At 36.7% G+C, this 16,511-nt stretch overlaps 2 protein-coding genes across 2 annotated transcripts; one reads left to right on the plus strand and one right to left on the minus strand.

Annotated features, from left to right (window-relative positions):
• Positions 1–9: 9 nt before the first annotated feature.
• Positions 10–3,795, plus strand: LOC124381373 (C-type lectin domain family 4 member M-like). Its single transcript, XM_046842953.1, is given in 6 exon segments — positions 10–451; positions 1,601–2,228; positions 2,230–2,723; positions 2,818–2,957; positions 3,034–3,149; positions 3,407–3,795. Coding segments are annotated over 6 exon segments (1,677 nt in total). The 5' UTR covers positions 10–294; the 3' UTR covers positions 3,549–3,795.
• Positions 3,796–13,152: 9,357 nt separating this feature from the next.
• Positions 13,153–16,184, minus strand: LOC124381392 (CD209 antigen-like protein E). Its single transcript, XM_046842992.1, has 5 exons — positions 15,923–16,184; positions 14,548–14,724; positions 13,806–13,951; positions 13,584–13,690; positions 13,153–13,479 (listed from the first exon to the last, which is right to left on the minus strand). The coding sequence occupies exons 1-5, from the start codon at positions 16,065–16,067 to the stop codon at positions 13,341–13,343; spliced, it is 714 nt and encodes a 237-aa protein (XP_046698948.1). The 5' UTR covers positions 16,068–16,184; the 3' UTR covers positions 13,153–13,340.
• Between the last annotated feature and the right edge of the window lie 327 nt (positions 16,185–16,511).

The raw sequence follows: 16,511 nt of genomic DNA on the forward strand, positions 1-16,511 counted from the left end.
TGCACTCCCTGTATACTAATTCCAAGCAAACTCAAATTTCTTTTTCCCTATTTTGTCATTCAGTGATTCTGGGAACCGGATTATACAGCGTATTGACATTTAGTTTGGGCTGCACCCAGGAAACATTTGTTGTTCACACATGATAGTGACACAGGAAATAGGCTTACAGTATAACAGAAATGCAAACACACAAGTAAGCAGTGCTCCTTTGACAGTCACTCTGGGTCTAGTTTTCGACAATTTAATGCAAAAGAGCCTGTCCACTGAAAGGTCAGCATTATTTAAAAGAGAAAAATGGAGATGATAGAGGACATTTATGCAAATGTAGAAATTACTGCAGACAACAGAGCTGATTCCAATGACAGTGAGAAATCATATGAAGATATTTATGCGAATGAGGACAATATGGAGATCCAGAGGACAAGAAACTTTAAACAAACCGAAAGCTCAGGTAAAACACACACACATTTATAAATTCATGTTTATAAAACAGTTCATTTCAAACAAAACAAGCTGTTTTTAAAGCTTTTGTAATAACCTGTAATAATGAGTAGTCACAATACAATTTTATATGAATGTGCCGGGCATCAATGACTTAACCTCTTATTTAAATATTTATAAAATTTAATAATAATTTAAAAATACATAAAGAAAAAAAATTTATATTTATATTATTAGGGGGTCAAGCACTAAGAGTGGGTTATTTTACCTTTTCTCATTGTCAGGAGCCCTAGTACAAAATCACATGCATGCATGCTATTTTTATTCTACATTTTTGTCATCATCTTCTGGATCTGTTGTTTATGGATTTCCTGGGTCAGCAAAAGTCAGTGCACCCTATGCTATCAATTTCTACCTAATCAGGCTTTTAGAAATATTGGTCTTTGTTTGTTTATAATGGGCAAAGCCACTGCAAAGCCACCAAACATGAAGTGAGGCTCTATCTCAGTGCACCTTATATGCTTTTTCAGAACCATAACCTGAGGTGTAGGTTACAAATGGAAAAAGCAGTACATATCACAGAACTTCACGAGAATCATGCTTTGATGGAACCAAAGTAGTTCTGTGATTGCTCCATCCAGTGGTCAAAGATAAAACATTTATTTACTTATTGATACATATGTTACTCAGTTAAAGTAATTGTGGTAAATTTAAGCACTTTTTATATAGTTCCCAATAATTATGCTGAAATGAAATATTTTGTCATTATCTTCTTTATGTTGGCCATCTTAGACTTGGAAATCAACCAAAGTTGGCATATACAGCTATGGACCTTTGTTTGTAAAAAAAAAAAATAGCAGTTTCAAAAACATTTGTAATTGTCATTTTTGCTTTTTTTTCCTAAAAATGTGCTTCCTTTCCATGTACTACCCTATTTCTTTATACTTTTCTAAGCACTCAAGTATGACTCAAGTGTAAATACTCCATAATAATACTTGAATATAGAATTTCTCACATATTTTCCATGTTTCCAAGTTTCATGAATTTTCTAAAGAATTCACTAAAAATGTGCTGGTGTTGTGTGTATAAAACTTTGTGTGGGTGTGCTTTTTGATTGAAGTTTTCTAGCTATTAGATTTGTATTTGTATTTTTCATTAGGACTCAACACAGCAGGGGGCAGATTCTACAGAGTGACTGCAGTGTGTGTGTTTACGCTTTGTGCTCTCCTGCTAACTGGCGTTACAGTGCTGTGGATCAAATTCAGCAACATCTCTGTAGAAAAAGACCAGTTGAAGACCAGTAACAACAACCTGATTTTAGACAGAGACCAGTTACAGACCAGTTACAACAACCTGACTTTAGACAGAGACCAGTTACAGATCAGATACAACAGCCTGTCTGCTGAGAAAAATCAGTTACAGACCAAATACAACAGCCTGACTGGAGAGAGAGATCAGTTACAGACCAGATACAACAGCCTGACTGCAGAGAAAAATCAGTTACAGACCAGATACAACAGCCTGACTGCAGAGAAAAATCAGTTACAGACCAGATACAACAGCCTGACTGCAGAGAAAAATCAGTTACAGACCAGATACAACAGCCTGACTGCAGAGAAAAATCAGTTACAGACCAAATACAACAGCCTGACTGGAGAGAGAGATCAGTTACAGACCAGATACAACAGCCTGACTGCAGAGAAAAATCAGTTACAGACCAGATACAACAGCCTGACTGCAGAGAAAAATCAGTTACAGACCAGATACAACAGCCTGACTGCAGAAAAATCAGTTACAGACCAGATACAACAGCCTGTCTGCTGAGAAAAATCAGTTACAGACCAGATACAACAGCCTGACTGCAGAGAAAAATCAGTTACAGACCAGATACAACAGCCTGACTGCTGAGAAAAATCAGTTACAGACCAGATACAACAGCCTGACTGCAGAGAAAAATCAGTTACAGACCAGATACAACAGCCTGTCTGCTGAGAAAAATCAGTTACAGACCAGATACAACAGCCTGACTGCAGAGAAAAATCAGTTACAGACCAGATACAACAGCCTGACTGCAGAGAAAAATCAGTTACAGACCAGATACAACAGCCTGACTGCAGAGAAAAATCAGTTACAGACCAGATACAACAGCCTGACTAGAGAGAGAGATCAGTTACAGACCAGATACAACAGCCTGACTGCAGAGAAAAATCAGTTACAGACCAAATACAACAGCCTGACTGCAGAGAGAGACAAGTGTCAGTATAGTAGCATGCAGGCTAAGGGTGAGTAAATACTTAAAATTAATTAAAAGTATAACACAAAGCTCATGTATGTACATTAAACACTTAGAACTTAATTGTACTACTGTGTAATTAGAGCTTGTTAAAGAAGGATGGAGAGTCTTTGGCACAGGTGTTTACCACATCTCTACTGAAAAGAAGAGCTGGGCTGAGAGCAGACAGTACTGCAGAGAGAAAGGAGCAGACCTGGTGACTATTAAAAGCGAGGAGGAACAGGTGTGTGTGTGTGTGTGTGTGTAAGCTAGAGCAAAGTCTAAATCAGTGCAATTTTTCATATTGATCTCTATCACAGGAGTTTATTATTCAACAAATGGGCATTGATTATCAGGCGTGGATTGGTCTCAGTGACATAGAGACAGAGGGAAAGTGGAAATGGGTGGATGGGACAGAGCTGACCAGTGGCACAGGGTAAAAGATTTATTATTTATCTTTATATCTTAGTGTATTATCAAACTGTTCCACCAAGAGTGAATTTCCAACTTTCCTTGTCGCTGCATTAAAAGTATGAAATCACCCTATCGTTATCTCCTGTTATATTTTTATTTGTCAGTTATTGAGGGTATTATGATTGGTATACATCTCAGTGAACACAGACTAAAAAAGGTTGACAAAAAAGTATGAAACTGAACATAAGTAAACACTGATTCTGATTCTCTGGCTTTTAGGTTCTGGTATAATGGGGAACCAAATGATGCAGGAAATAATGAGGACTGTGCGGAGATGTGGAAGTTTTCAGATAAGATGGCCTGGAATGACAGACCGTGTTCTGTGCAATCAAAGTGGATCTGTGAGAAAAATTTATTATAAAAATGGTAATTTTAGGACAGACACAAAATAAATTATTATTATTACATGCCTTCCAACCTATGAAATGTATGTAATAATTAGTAAGAGCTATTTATCTTGTAACACTTTCACTAACCTGCTCACAACCCCACATGCTACTTCACCCATTTCACTTACATACAGTACTTTTTCATATTTTGAAGATATGACTAGTTCACTGATTTAACTGCACTAATATATATATATATATATATATATATATATATATATATATATATATATATATATATATATATATATATATATATATATATAATGTGTGTGTATAATATTACAAACAACAAATTCAATAACAGTTAAAAAAAATTCCAAGCAAAAGAAACAAAGTAAGTATAGAATTCAGGGATGTGTTGTCATGCATAATACAGTGGAAAAGCTTTTTATAGAATATGTTCACCTAATCCATCTTATCATCTTAATAATTTATAATTTATTTTATTTAGTTATTGTACATTGTGCTGGTCTGTTTTGAGTGACATGTCTGATGACTTTGACTGGTCAATGTAGTGTCACTCTCTCAAGGCTTGTGTTGCAAATATTTTTTTCTTTCCTTGTGTTTCCCACTTGATCCCCATCTGATGCCTCCATTGTGTCCCCATATATCTCATTGTTCCACCTGTGCTCCATTAACCTGTGTGCATTTAAATTCAATTTTTTTTCTTAAATGCTTGCTTGATCATAAAAGCTTTTTAAACATGTCCTTGTTTTTGCTTGTTATTTTTTGTTTTGTTTTGCGTTTTCTAGGGAAAATGTGCTTTTTGCCACATATTAAGATTAAGACTTATTAAGATTAAGATTTTTCCTGAGGTCATGAGGAATTTCTAATTTTTCCTTTTTAAAGTTGTGGGATTTTTTTGCTCTGTTTTGCTCTTTTTTATTTAAATACTTTTTAGACATTTAAAATAAAAATGGTTATTTCAGCATTTTTCAAGTCTGTCTCTGTATTTTGGTCCACCCACCTCCCTTTGGCAGATTGCTAGAACTCCTTCCTCTCATGCAGACAACTGCAGGCCTGACCCTGACAGCTTGATATGCCCAATGAAAGTTTTATTGAAAAATTATGCTACTTTTGTCACAATTCAGTTATCTCACAAGCAGACTGAATGTCAGATGGAAGTCTCAAAGTGATGCTGGTCAAATAAACACAAAAGGCACATTTCTTCCTAGTATCTGTTGTTCACATATTTTGCTGATTAGATGAGGAAATAAAAAAAGTGGTAAAATAATATATGAATGTAACAGAAATGCCTAGAGGCATGTAGGCAGTGTTTCTTCAGTTTTAGACAATATAATAATGTGTCTGTTTGGAAATTACTCACATGTAGCACTGTGCACACTACATGTTTCATGGAGCGAATGAAATGGAGGCGGAAGCCGAAGTACAGCTCGCTCGGGTTTACTACGGAGAGTGAGAGAGATATACACACTAGCACACACGCACACGCACACACGGCAGTCCTTGGGTTGAGAGAGTCCGAGGTGCGCTTGAGGAGAAGCGTAGATGATCCGAGGTGCGCTGAGAGGAAAAGCGCAGCCGGTACAGGATCGCGGAGTCCGGAAGGAACGGACCGCATAGCGTCCATAGAGAGTATGAAACCATTAACACATACAATAACGAACAAGGGAGTGAGTGTGAGTGAGGAGCTTATATAGATGCGGGGTGGAGTGATGATGAGCCCCAGGTGAGCATGATTATGCCTGGAGCTCCAGAGAGAGTGGAGGCATGAGTGATGATGAGCTCCAGGTGTGCGTGGTTAAACCTGGAGCTCTAGGGAGAGCGGAGGCATAGAGAGCCACCAGAGGGGGCGTGGCAGGTGGATCCCTGACAACATGACTGAAGATGAGGCTTACACGCAACCATGACTTTTTACCTAGAGAGATCCTGCATCAAATGTGCCAGTCCAACAAATTTTACTTACAGAAGCAAGAAATACTCCTGATAGTAATTATCCCATAATAAATTATGAATATATAATTTATAGAGGTGTATTTACTCATTACAAAATCACTAACATCTTGAATTTTGACAAATTCAAATATAATACAATACAATGCAAATTATCTCCAATCATCTCGAAAGTTGTCAGGCTTCAAATTTCAATTGAGCTGCCAAAGCATCATGATTTCTTGAAAAAAAATAAATAAATCAGTGACAGTAGTGTGAAAAGAAAAACTCAACTTTGTATTTTGGTTGCTTTCTAAAGATTTTAAAATTCTTAATTGGTCACGCACACAAATGTCTGTGTATCTGTTCTTCAATTAGGACTCGATGCTGCAATATTTAGATGCTACAGACTGACTGCTGCATGTGCAGTGGTACTGTGTGTTCTGCTGCTGATTGCAGTGTACGTGGTTCAAATTCAGCAACCTGAACACAGAAAAAGACCAGTTACAGACTAGTTAACAACCTGACTGTACAGAGAAACCAGTTTTTTTGTATTTGGGCTATTAAAGATGATGAGGACTGTGTTGAAAAATTTGATTTTCCAAATAAGATGGCCTGGAATGACAGGAATTTTAGAACCTACTGCAAATTTATTATTATTATGAAATGCAAATGTATCAAACGTATGTAATGTGCAGTTCAACCAATTGTATCCATCATTTCAGAAGAGTTAACTCTTTGTCCCCCTCATTAACCTGCCCACTACAAACTTCCACATGTTAATTTACTTATTTCATTTTTCATATAACTGCTTAGATTATAAAGGCCAGGGTCTTTTATACCTTACACACATTTGGGTTTATGAAATTGGCAGATTATGCCTTCTATTACATTTTACACATAATAAAAACTTTTGTAAATTGGGGCTATAAGTGTCAAACTTTTGTTCCCTTAAAGGCTTCTCTCTCTCTCTCTCTCTCTCTCTCTCTCTCTCTCTCTCTCTCTCTCTCTCTCTCTCTCTCTCTCTCTCTCTCTTTCTGTCTATCTTGAGAATAAAAAAAACAATATAATGGTAGAACAAAACCTTAATGACAAAGTGAATATTAAATAAATGTCTTAACTCCATTTGTGTTTGTGTCAGTTAGTGCCAGCCTGAGAATGGCCTTAGTAAGAGAGTTGGCCAACAACCTGCTGGTCACTCTGACTGAGCTCTGGAGATCCTGTGTGGAGACGGGACAGAGTTCCAGAGGGACAACTCTCACTGTAGCCCTCCACCAGTCTGGGCTTCATGTGAGAGTGGCTAGACAGAAGACTCTCCTTAGTGGTAAACACATAAAGGCCTGTTTGGAGTTTGCACAGAAGCACCTAGAGCACTGACAAACTTTGTGGAACAAGATTCTCTGGTCTGATGAACCTAAGATTGAAATGTTTGCCCTCAATTTTAAACGTATTGTCTGAAAGAAACCAGGCACCACTTATCACCTCCCAAAACCATCCCAACAGTGAAGCATAGTGTTGGCAGCATCGTGCTGTAGGGTGTTTTTCAGCAGTAGGGACTGGGAGACTTGTCAGGGTTGAGGGAAAGCTAAATGGAGCAAAGTACAGAGATAGCCACAATAAAAATCTGTTCCACAGTACTCAGGACCTCAGTCTGGGCCGAATGTTCATTTTCCTACATGACAACAACCCTAACCTGAAGTGAATGTCCTAGAGTGGTCTGTCCAGAGCTTTGACTTGAACCCTATGAACATCTCTAGAGGGAGTGGGTGTCCACTGATGCTCCGCCTCCAACCTGACCCAGCTTGAGAGGATTCTCATAGAATGCTAGAAAATCCCTCAAACTAGGTTTGCAAAGCGTGTTTTACCATTCCATATTAAATACTAACTAAAAGAGTCTGAATTTTCATGTACATGTGATATTTCTGTGTTTTTTTTTATTAATTTACAGACATTTCTAGAATTCTATTTTTACTTGGAGTATAGTGTACTGAGTATAGAATAATGAGAATTTTATTCAAATATTTTTTTACATTTTAGATTGTGTTGTTTTCCCAAAGAGAAATTTTACAAAATACTTGCAATATCTGCTACATGCAAGTATGCCACGGTTACTTTGATTACATTTACCTGTGATAAAAGGGTATCTGCAAGAATGAAAGGGAAAGTTTATAGGACTGTGGTGAGACCTGCTATGTTGTATGGTTTAGAGACAGTGGCATTGAGTAACAGACAGGAGGTGAAGCTGGAGGTAGAGGGCTGAAGATGTTGAGATTTTTATTGGGAGAGACGATGGACGATGGAAGGATGAGGAACGAGTTTATTAGAATGACCGCACATGTAGGACATTTTGGAGACAAGGTGAGGGAGGTGCGATTGAGATGATTTGGACATGTGCAGAGGGGGGGCATGGGGTATATCGGTAGGAGAATGCTGATGATGTTTGCTACCCAACCCAGCACTTTATCTCCCAGTGCTAAGTTACATTAATGAGCATTTCTATTAAACAGATTTTTAGCCTTATTCATATATCTTGTGCTTTAATTGTCCTAAAGTATTGTTCTCAGGCCAAGGATATTTTGAATATGGTTTTTATCCCCATATAATAATCCTCCTTTCATGTGTCTTGTTTCACGTTTGTTTGATTTGATTTATGCTCCACATAACGGATTTCACTGTTTTATATTGTATGCTATTTGCCTGACCGTCAAATTTGATTCATGTTTTGGATTTATAAGCACAGTTATATGCACAGTTGTTTAAACACCAAATTGTGTGTCTGCCTTAGATGAAGTAGATTAAAACAAGTACAGTAGTGAAGTAAACTAAGAGCGAATTAAAGTAAAGATCTCCATATACTGTATATATATTTTGCTTATACACTCACATAAGTGTATCTTACCTAAGCTTCTGTCCCTCTGGGTCTCCAAACAGACTTTTACATCTTCGTCTGATTTTTCACTATCACTGGATCCAGCTTTAATCTCTGCTGTAAATTCTTTATTTGCATAAATGTAATTTATCTCCAGTCTTTTCTTACAATAACCCTGATATTTTAGTGCTGTATTCCTCAGTCATTAGATGCAGTTTATTATATTGTCTAAAACTGCGCTGTCTGAAGAAACACTGCCTGAGTGCCGATTTCTGTTGCTGGTATGCTGAAAATATTTTTCTTATTCATATTAAACATGCATCGGGCAACAAGTGTGATCAGTGTGTAATTTGTTTTAGTTGTGAAACTAATACTTTATAGTTAAGCAGGAAGTCCTTAATACAGCAGTGGCCCAAGTCACTACACAGTCATGTGACCACCAGACTCTTGCCTGAAATGTTTCATGAACATTTTACTAGTTTAAAGTTAAAGGTAGTTGATTTTAGAAGTTTTTTCACTGCATTGATTAATACGTCCTGAAATAAAGCACCTCCACCCCATCCTGCTGTTTCATGAGCAGCCACATTTCTAATCATTACAATTAAAAAAGAAGTCAGCTGTTATTTATTGTTATTGTTTTCAGCAAATTAATAATGATTTTGGCTAGATTCAATCAGGAACATTTCAAAGCAAATCATACTCTTACAGTATGTTGCAGACTGTTCAGTCTCCATCAGACAAAATTATTGATAAATAAAAAATTTTAAGCATTGCTGAATTCTTCAATATGTTTGGTCAGAAGGCAGTGAAAAGTTTTCAGTACCTGCAGATTTGACATTAGTTCCTGCAGCGAGGCAAGTCACATGTTATTTTAATGTATTCTATTTAATAAGTTTCTATAGTGCTCTGTTGATTTTACACTTTGACCACAGGAAACTACTGTGGTTTGGTCTTCTCCTTTTCTTGCAGCCAGTTTATTAATAATCTTTATTTGTGCATACAAAGCTGATCACTTTTAGGAAAATTAAGAGTAGCACACAGACGCTTACAGTATGTCCTTTGTCTCATTTTGTAGGTCCTGTCTAAAATCCAGGCCTGTAATTCCTAGTATTTGAAAACTATACTTTAGTTACTGATCCATACTTTAGATGTTCCTTGACATTATGCAATAAAATACAAAATGCAGAGATACAGCTTAAAGGGCAGGGGCGTACCAGTACCTCACAATCACTTGATTCAGTCCCTGGTGCAATTAAAACCAGAGTTTTATGATACAAAAAGTGGTTGGTAAACAAACATACATAACATACTGCTGTCATCAGACAAGCACTTCTGCTGTCATGGCCATCAGACGTCTCATTATGAGCATGCGCATCTAAACTATCCTATTAGTCTTCATTCTGCATCTGCATAATATATCTTACATTGTCAAAATCATAGCTACTGTTTTTGTTTCATTATACCTCCATTACATGTTGTACTTTGTACTTCCTTTGCAAGTTATATATTTATTTATAGGCCTTTATATGTATACTCAGGTTGACTACATTGTACCACTCTTTGATCACCAGTGTATATATTCGTAAAATTATCACAATTAAGAACCTGATCATAAAAAAATTGACTACATGCCTGGGGCTGAACTTTGGCCAGCAGAGGGTGAACCAGTACTTTACAAACCAGAGGTTTATAATACAGAAGAAGGGGTTGGTTAACAAACACACATTACATAGTTCATTTCTTTATTATTTATTAATTTTCTTTACTGCCAACTGCCACTAATTTGTGTTTCCTGCTTCATAAATGACCAAGTTAATGATTTTGGCCCTTGTCTCTGGTGGTAGATTATCCTAGTTTGCAGAGGTGGCAAAAGTATACACATCGTTTACTTAAGTAGAAGTACAGATACTCATGTTTTAAAAGACTCCAGTAAAAGTTGAAGTATCGACTACACTATTTTAAACAAGTTAAGAAATTTGAGCTCTAACATGTACTTAAGTAAAAAGTAGCCTTTACTCTTACCTGTTTTAGTGTCACGCTGGTACTAAGATGACAACAAAAAAACAAAACAAACAAAAAACAAACAAACAAACAAAAAAAAAAAAATATATATATATATATATATATATATATATATATATATATATATATATATATATATATATATATATATATATATAAAACACAAACTACAGATCCCATAATGCAGCGCTTCAGCTGTCTTACCGAACGCTAGACTACCTGAAAACATTCCAGCGTCAATCAAGTCGCGCTTCTGTTGATGTATTTAACCCTATTGTACAGTTATTGTGAAACAGCGCCTCACAGTGGTGAAGAGAAAAGTTGATTCTGAAAACAGAGCCTTTCAAAACCGATGGGATTCTGAGTGTATGTTTACTGACACTGCCGGTAAACACGTGTGTCTTATTTGTGGAGCGAATGTGGCTGTAATTAAGGAATTGACTGAAGACTGAACTACGAGACAAAGAGAAGAAATAAGAGTCACATCAGCCGGTTATTTACTGAGGGAGAGTTTCTGAAGAGCTGCATGATAAAGGTGTGAGACCTCTGGTGTTTGACAGGAGATATTTTTATGGAGAGCAAGATATTTTAAGTTATTTAAAGTTTTAGTTTATTTATTCTAAATAATATTCCTGTCTGTTTGTATTCATATTTATGTTAAAAAAAACATTGTTTTAGTGTGGTTAATAAATGTTTATCCTGTTCGGCCCGCAACCTAAAGTGTGCTTTGAGTTTTGGCCCCTGTGCAATTGAGTGACACCGCTGATATAGATGAATATCATTAATTATTAATATTAACATATAATTAAAGGTAAATTGAGCAAATTTGTTATTTCAGAATTGTGTATCAAACTGGTAGCCCTTTACATTAGTCGGTACCCAAGAAGTAGCTCTCGGTGTCAAAAAGGTTGGTGACCCCTGATATACAGTGAGGAAAATAAGTATTTGAACACTCTGCTATTTTGCAAGTTCTCCCACTTAGATGGAGGGGTCTGAAATTGTCATCGTAGGTGCATGTCCACTGTGAGAGACATAATCTAAAAAAAAAATCCAGAAATCACAATGTATGATTTTTAAACTATTTATTTGTATGATACAGCTGCAAATAAGTATTTGAACACCTGTCTATCAGCTAGAATTCTGACCCTCAAAGACCTGTTAGTCTGCCTTTAAAATGTCCACCTCCACTACATTTATTATCCTAAATTAGATGCACCTGTTTGAGGTTGTTAGCTGCATAAAGACACCTGTCCACCCCATACAATCAGTAAGAATCCAGCTACTAACATGGCCAAGACCAAAGAGCTGTCCAAAGACACTAGAGACAAAATTGTACACCTCCACAAGGCTGGAAAGAGCTACGGGGAAATTGCCAAGCAGCTTGGTGAAAAAAGGTCCACTGTTGGAGCAATCATTAGAAAATGGAAGAAGCTAAACATGACTGTCAATCTCCCTCGGACTGGGGCTCCATGCAAGATCTCACCTTGTGGGGTCTCAATGATCCTAAGGAAGGTGAGAAATCAGCCCAGAACTACACGGGAGGAGCTGGTCAATGACCTGAAAAAAACTGGGACCACCGTTTCCAAGGTTACTGTTGGTAATACACTAATTCGTCATGCATGGCACGGAAGGTTCCCCTGCTTAAACCAGCACATGTCCAGGCACGTCTTAAGTTTGCCAATGACCATTTGGATGATCCAGAGGTCATGGGAGAAAGTCATGTGGTCAGATGAGACCAAAATAGAACTTTTGGGTCATAATTCCACTAAACGTGTTTGGAGGAAGAAGAATGATGAGTACCATCCCAAGAACACCATCCCTTCTGTGAAGCATGGGGGTGGTAGCATCATGCTTTGGGGGTGTTTTTCTGCACATGGGACAGGGCGACTGCACTGTATTAAGGAGAGGATGACTGGGGCCATGTATTGTAAGATTTTGGGGAACAACCTCCTTTCCTCAGTTAGAGCATTGAAGATGGGTCGAGGCTGGGTCTTCCAACATGACAATGACCCGAAGCACACAGCCAGGATAACCAAGGAGTGGCTCTGTAAGAAGCATATCAAGGTTCTGACGTGGCCTAGCCAGTCTCCAGACCTAAACCCAATAGAGAATCTTTGGAGGCAGCTCAAACTCTGTGTTTCTCAGCGACAGGCCAGAAACCTGACTGATCTAGAGAAGATCTGTGTGGAGGAGTGGGACAAAATCCCTCCTGCAGTGTGTGCAAACCTGGTGAAAAACTACAGGAAACATTTGACCTCTGTAATTGCAAACAAAGGCTACTGTACCAAATATTAACATTGACTTTCTCAGGTGTTCAAATACTTATTTGCAGCTGTATCATACAAATAAATAGTTTAAAAATCATACATTGTGATTTCTGGATTTTTTTTTTTTTAGATTATGTCTCTCACAGTGGACATGCACCTACAATGACAATTTCAGACCCCTCCATGAGTTCTAATTGGGAGAACTTGCAAAATAGCAGGGTGTTCAAATACTTATTTTCCTCACTGTGTATATATATATCACCAGGCCATATCACAGATTGTAGAGTTTTTTCCAACTGTACTTGAAAACAACTCTGATGTTTCTATGATGAACTATGATGTTTCACGAATGAGAAATTTACGGTAAATTAGACTCTTGCATCCACAGTAATTTTTGAATTTTTTGTATAATAATAAGGGTGAAATGTTACTTTGAACTAAGTGATTCCTTGAATATAAATTATAATAAATGCTGGTCGGAACAAAAAATCACCTTTTAGAATAGAATAAAAAAGCCTTTATTTGTCACATATACATTACAGCATAGTGAAATTCTTTTCTTCACTTATCCCAGCTTAAAACTGTGGTCAGAGTGCAGGGTCAGCCATGATACAGCGCCCCCTGGAGCACAGAGGGTCAAGGGCCTTGGTCAAGGGCCCAAGTGTGGCAGCTTTGCGATACTGGGGGTTTGCATTACCATTCACTATTAACTAAAATGAGTTTTTCTCACAGATCCATGAATTATTTCTTGAACATGGTGTGTCATTCCAGCTCTTCCAATTTGCAGTGCCTACAATCTCAGCACAATCCTCATTATTTGAATTATTCGGTTCCCCCTCACGCCAGAACCTGAAAAGCACAGTTCAGTGTTAAGTTATCTTTAATTCCACACATTTAAACAAAACAATTAGGTTGCGTAAACTTGTATTCAACCATAGCAAGTATATACTTACGCAGTGGTTAGAGGTGTACCATCCACCCATTTCCACTCTCCCTCTGTGTCCCTGTCACTCAGACCAAGCCAAGCCCGATTCCTCCCCAGATGTTTCAGGAGAAACTCCTGTGATTCAGAGAAATGAATATAAAGTATTTAATCTTAATTAACTATTAAATTAAAAATAGATACTGATCTGTGTTCTCTCTCTCGCTCTTTCTCTCTCTCTCTTTTTTCTTACCTCTTCCTCCAGACTGTCTACGATCACCAGGTCCGCTCCTCTCTCTCTGCAGTCCACTCTGCTCTCAGTCCAGTTTTTCCTCTCAGTAGAAATGTAGTAAATACTGGAGTTAAAGATTCTCAATGTGTCTTTACATAGTGAAGTGACTGAGCAAACAGAGATGGAGAGAGAGAGGTAACAGAGAGAGAGATTTAGTGCTGTATTCAGAGTTGCATTAAGTGTAAATTAATAAAGATTTCATTCCAAAATTGTGCACATCTGTATTTAAGTCTCATTTGAAACTAATGATTTGAACACAATATAGAACTTACATAAGAATTTTGTACTACAACAGTCTAAAGTGAGGTTTTTAGTTGAAACGAGGAGCAATATTAAGTCTAGTGTCATGTTTTCTGTATTAGACATAAAATATAATTAAAAATGACATTTGATACTAAATACACAATAAACTAATTCATTACTACTATTATCTAAATAAAGTGCATGTCTTAATGTTAAACGTGTAATTTTAACTGATTACCGTTTTTGTGTTTTGTGTAAAATTTTTATTAACATTTTAATTAACAAATTATTAACAAATAAATTCATCAGATAATTAATGTAATACACTGTCACTAGTGGAATAAAGGTGTTAATAGAAACAACATAATTTAAAGACATAACTGCACATGGACTCAGTTCACAGTATTTCCTGTATATGGATCCTTGAAAAACACTGACCATCATTACCATGTATATTTACCAGAATTATTTAATGTCTTCTGAAGTTCATCTTTTTGCTTCTGTAATTGGCCCTTTTCTGTATAAAGGATGTGGAATTGCATCCAAAGCATTATGGTGGCAATCAGCAGGAGAATACACAGCAGCAGCAAACACACTGTACTCGCTCTGTAACATTTATTCCATACCGGATTCATTCCTGTAACCAGAGAGAAAATAAATAATGTAATAATTAGCAGATCAGGAAACAAATGAGTCAAGAGGCTATTGTTCGAAAGCCACTAAAGAGTACTTTTTATCATGTGGCAATAGCAAGTTAGCATAGTCTTAGCAATCCAAAACTACCAGGTTATTTCCCATCTATTACATTAACTTATTAACACCTTCTTAATTTAAACTTTTACACTTTTGGTATGTTTCCACACGGACGGTTCTAATTGCCGATGTGCACATAATTATGGATTTTGGTGCTTGATTTGAGACTTAGCGCATCTGTAAAGCAAATGTTTAATGATTAAAAAAAAAATTCTGTTGGTTTTTTTTAAATATATATTTATATATAGCTTAGTAAAGAAAAAAAAAGTAAATAAATGTCGCATTGAAGGTTTTATTTTCGCTTCATATTTATTTATTAATATTTTTAACAAAAATGGTCAAACAGAAATATGCTCCGCATTAATTGTGCGTTTATAAAATCAGTGTCTTTGAATCAATTTGCGTTAATGCTTTATTAACCCTTTATTTTGACAGCCCTAAACAAATGACCTATGGCATTTGGGTTCACACACCTCTCTGGCAGACTGCTAGACTGCCTGCCTCTCACACAGTGACACCCAGGGTCAAGCTCTTACCTTGACTTACCTATATGTTAGGGAAGTGTCCACAAAATACTAAATAAGACGATTTACACATGAAATTTGTGCCTGTAAATGAAAAACATAAGTGCCTATATTAAAGCGTCAATTGTCCTTTTGACTCTTAAATAAAAATGAAAGAGATACAGAACGAGAAAGAGAAAGTCAGCGAAGAAATATAACCAATAATACTAGTGGTTTTCTTTTTCCCAAACTTACTTCTCATCAGCTTGTCAGAGAGAACAACAGAAGCAATCAGTATTTTATTATTCTACTATTATTGTAGCAGCTACACTGAATCATAATTGAATTGCATTGGTGCTAAACCGGATCATATCAAATCAGTACTGAATGTTTGAGTGTGTGTGTGTGTGTGTGTGTGTGTGTGTGTGTGTGTGTGTGTGTGTGTGTGTAGGGTTGTGGTGTTCAGTTCAAATAACATAGTGTCTTTTAAAATGACAAATACATCAAGTTGTTCACACTTTCTTTTTGTAATGGTTTAAATTTAATAGATCAAAACTTATTTCTGAGTGAGTGTCTTACCTGACTTCTTAGCTTGCTTGACGTTTTTGAACTGCTTGCTCCTAAAATGGTCTTCATTTACATAAGCATTTTCATATGATCCCTCAGTATCAGTATCCACTCTACTTTGCGCTGTAACTTCTGCATTTACATAAATCTCCTTCATCTCGATTATTCTCTTTGCAGTAATTCTGATCTTTAAGTGAAGTATGTATCAGTCTTTAGAGACACACTTCCACCAGGATTTAACTGTCCAAAAGTGCACAGTCTGAAGAAACATTGACTGCGTAATTGAGAGTGATGACATTATGCTGAAAGCCTAGTTCCTGTTTAATGCATGTTGAACATCAGTCATTTTAGTGTGTGAAGTAAAGGCCTTAATGAGCCATGAGACTATACAGTCATGTGACCAACAGATTCCTGCCTGAGTAATGCACATTTTATTAGTAACAGTTACATACAATTAATTAATAAAGTTATATATAATTGTAAGTGCTTTTCACTGCCCCGTATGGATTACTGGATCCTGATGTGAAGCAGCTCCACCCCCAGCCTGACTAGGTTGAAGCTTGAAGTTCCTTTTTTGTTTTTTTTTATCCATTTCTGCATG

This window comes from Silurus meridionalis, chromosome 28, assembly GCF_014805685.1.
Source record: "Silurus meridionalis isolate SWU-2019-XX chromosome 28, ASM1480568v1, whole genome shotgun sequence".
In the NCBI taxonomy this organism is placed as follows: domain Eukaryota; kingdom Metazoa; phylum Chordata; class Actinopteri; order Siluriformes; family Siluridae; genus Silurus; species Silurus meridionalis.

Coding starts and splice junctions, on each gene's coding strand:
- LOC124381392 (XM_046842992.1), bottom strand. CDS start 16,067: ATGAAGGAGATTTATGTAAATGCAGAAGTTACAGCGCAAAGTAGAGTG. Junction 13,952..14,547: donor GAAGACATTAAATAATTCTG/GTAAATATACAT, acceptor CTGTTTGCTCAG/TCACTTCACTATGTAAAGAC. Junction 13,480..13,583: donor GGTACACCTCTAACCACTGC/GTAAGTATATAC, acceptor TGTGCTTTTCAG/GTTCTGGCGTGAGGGGGAAC.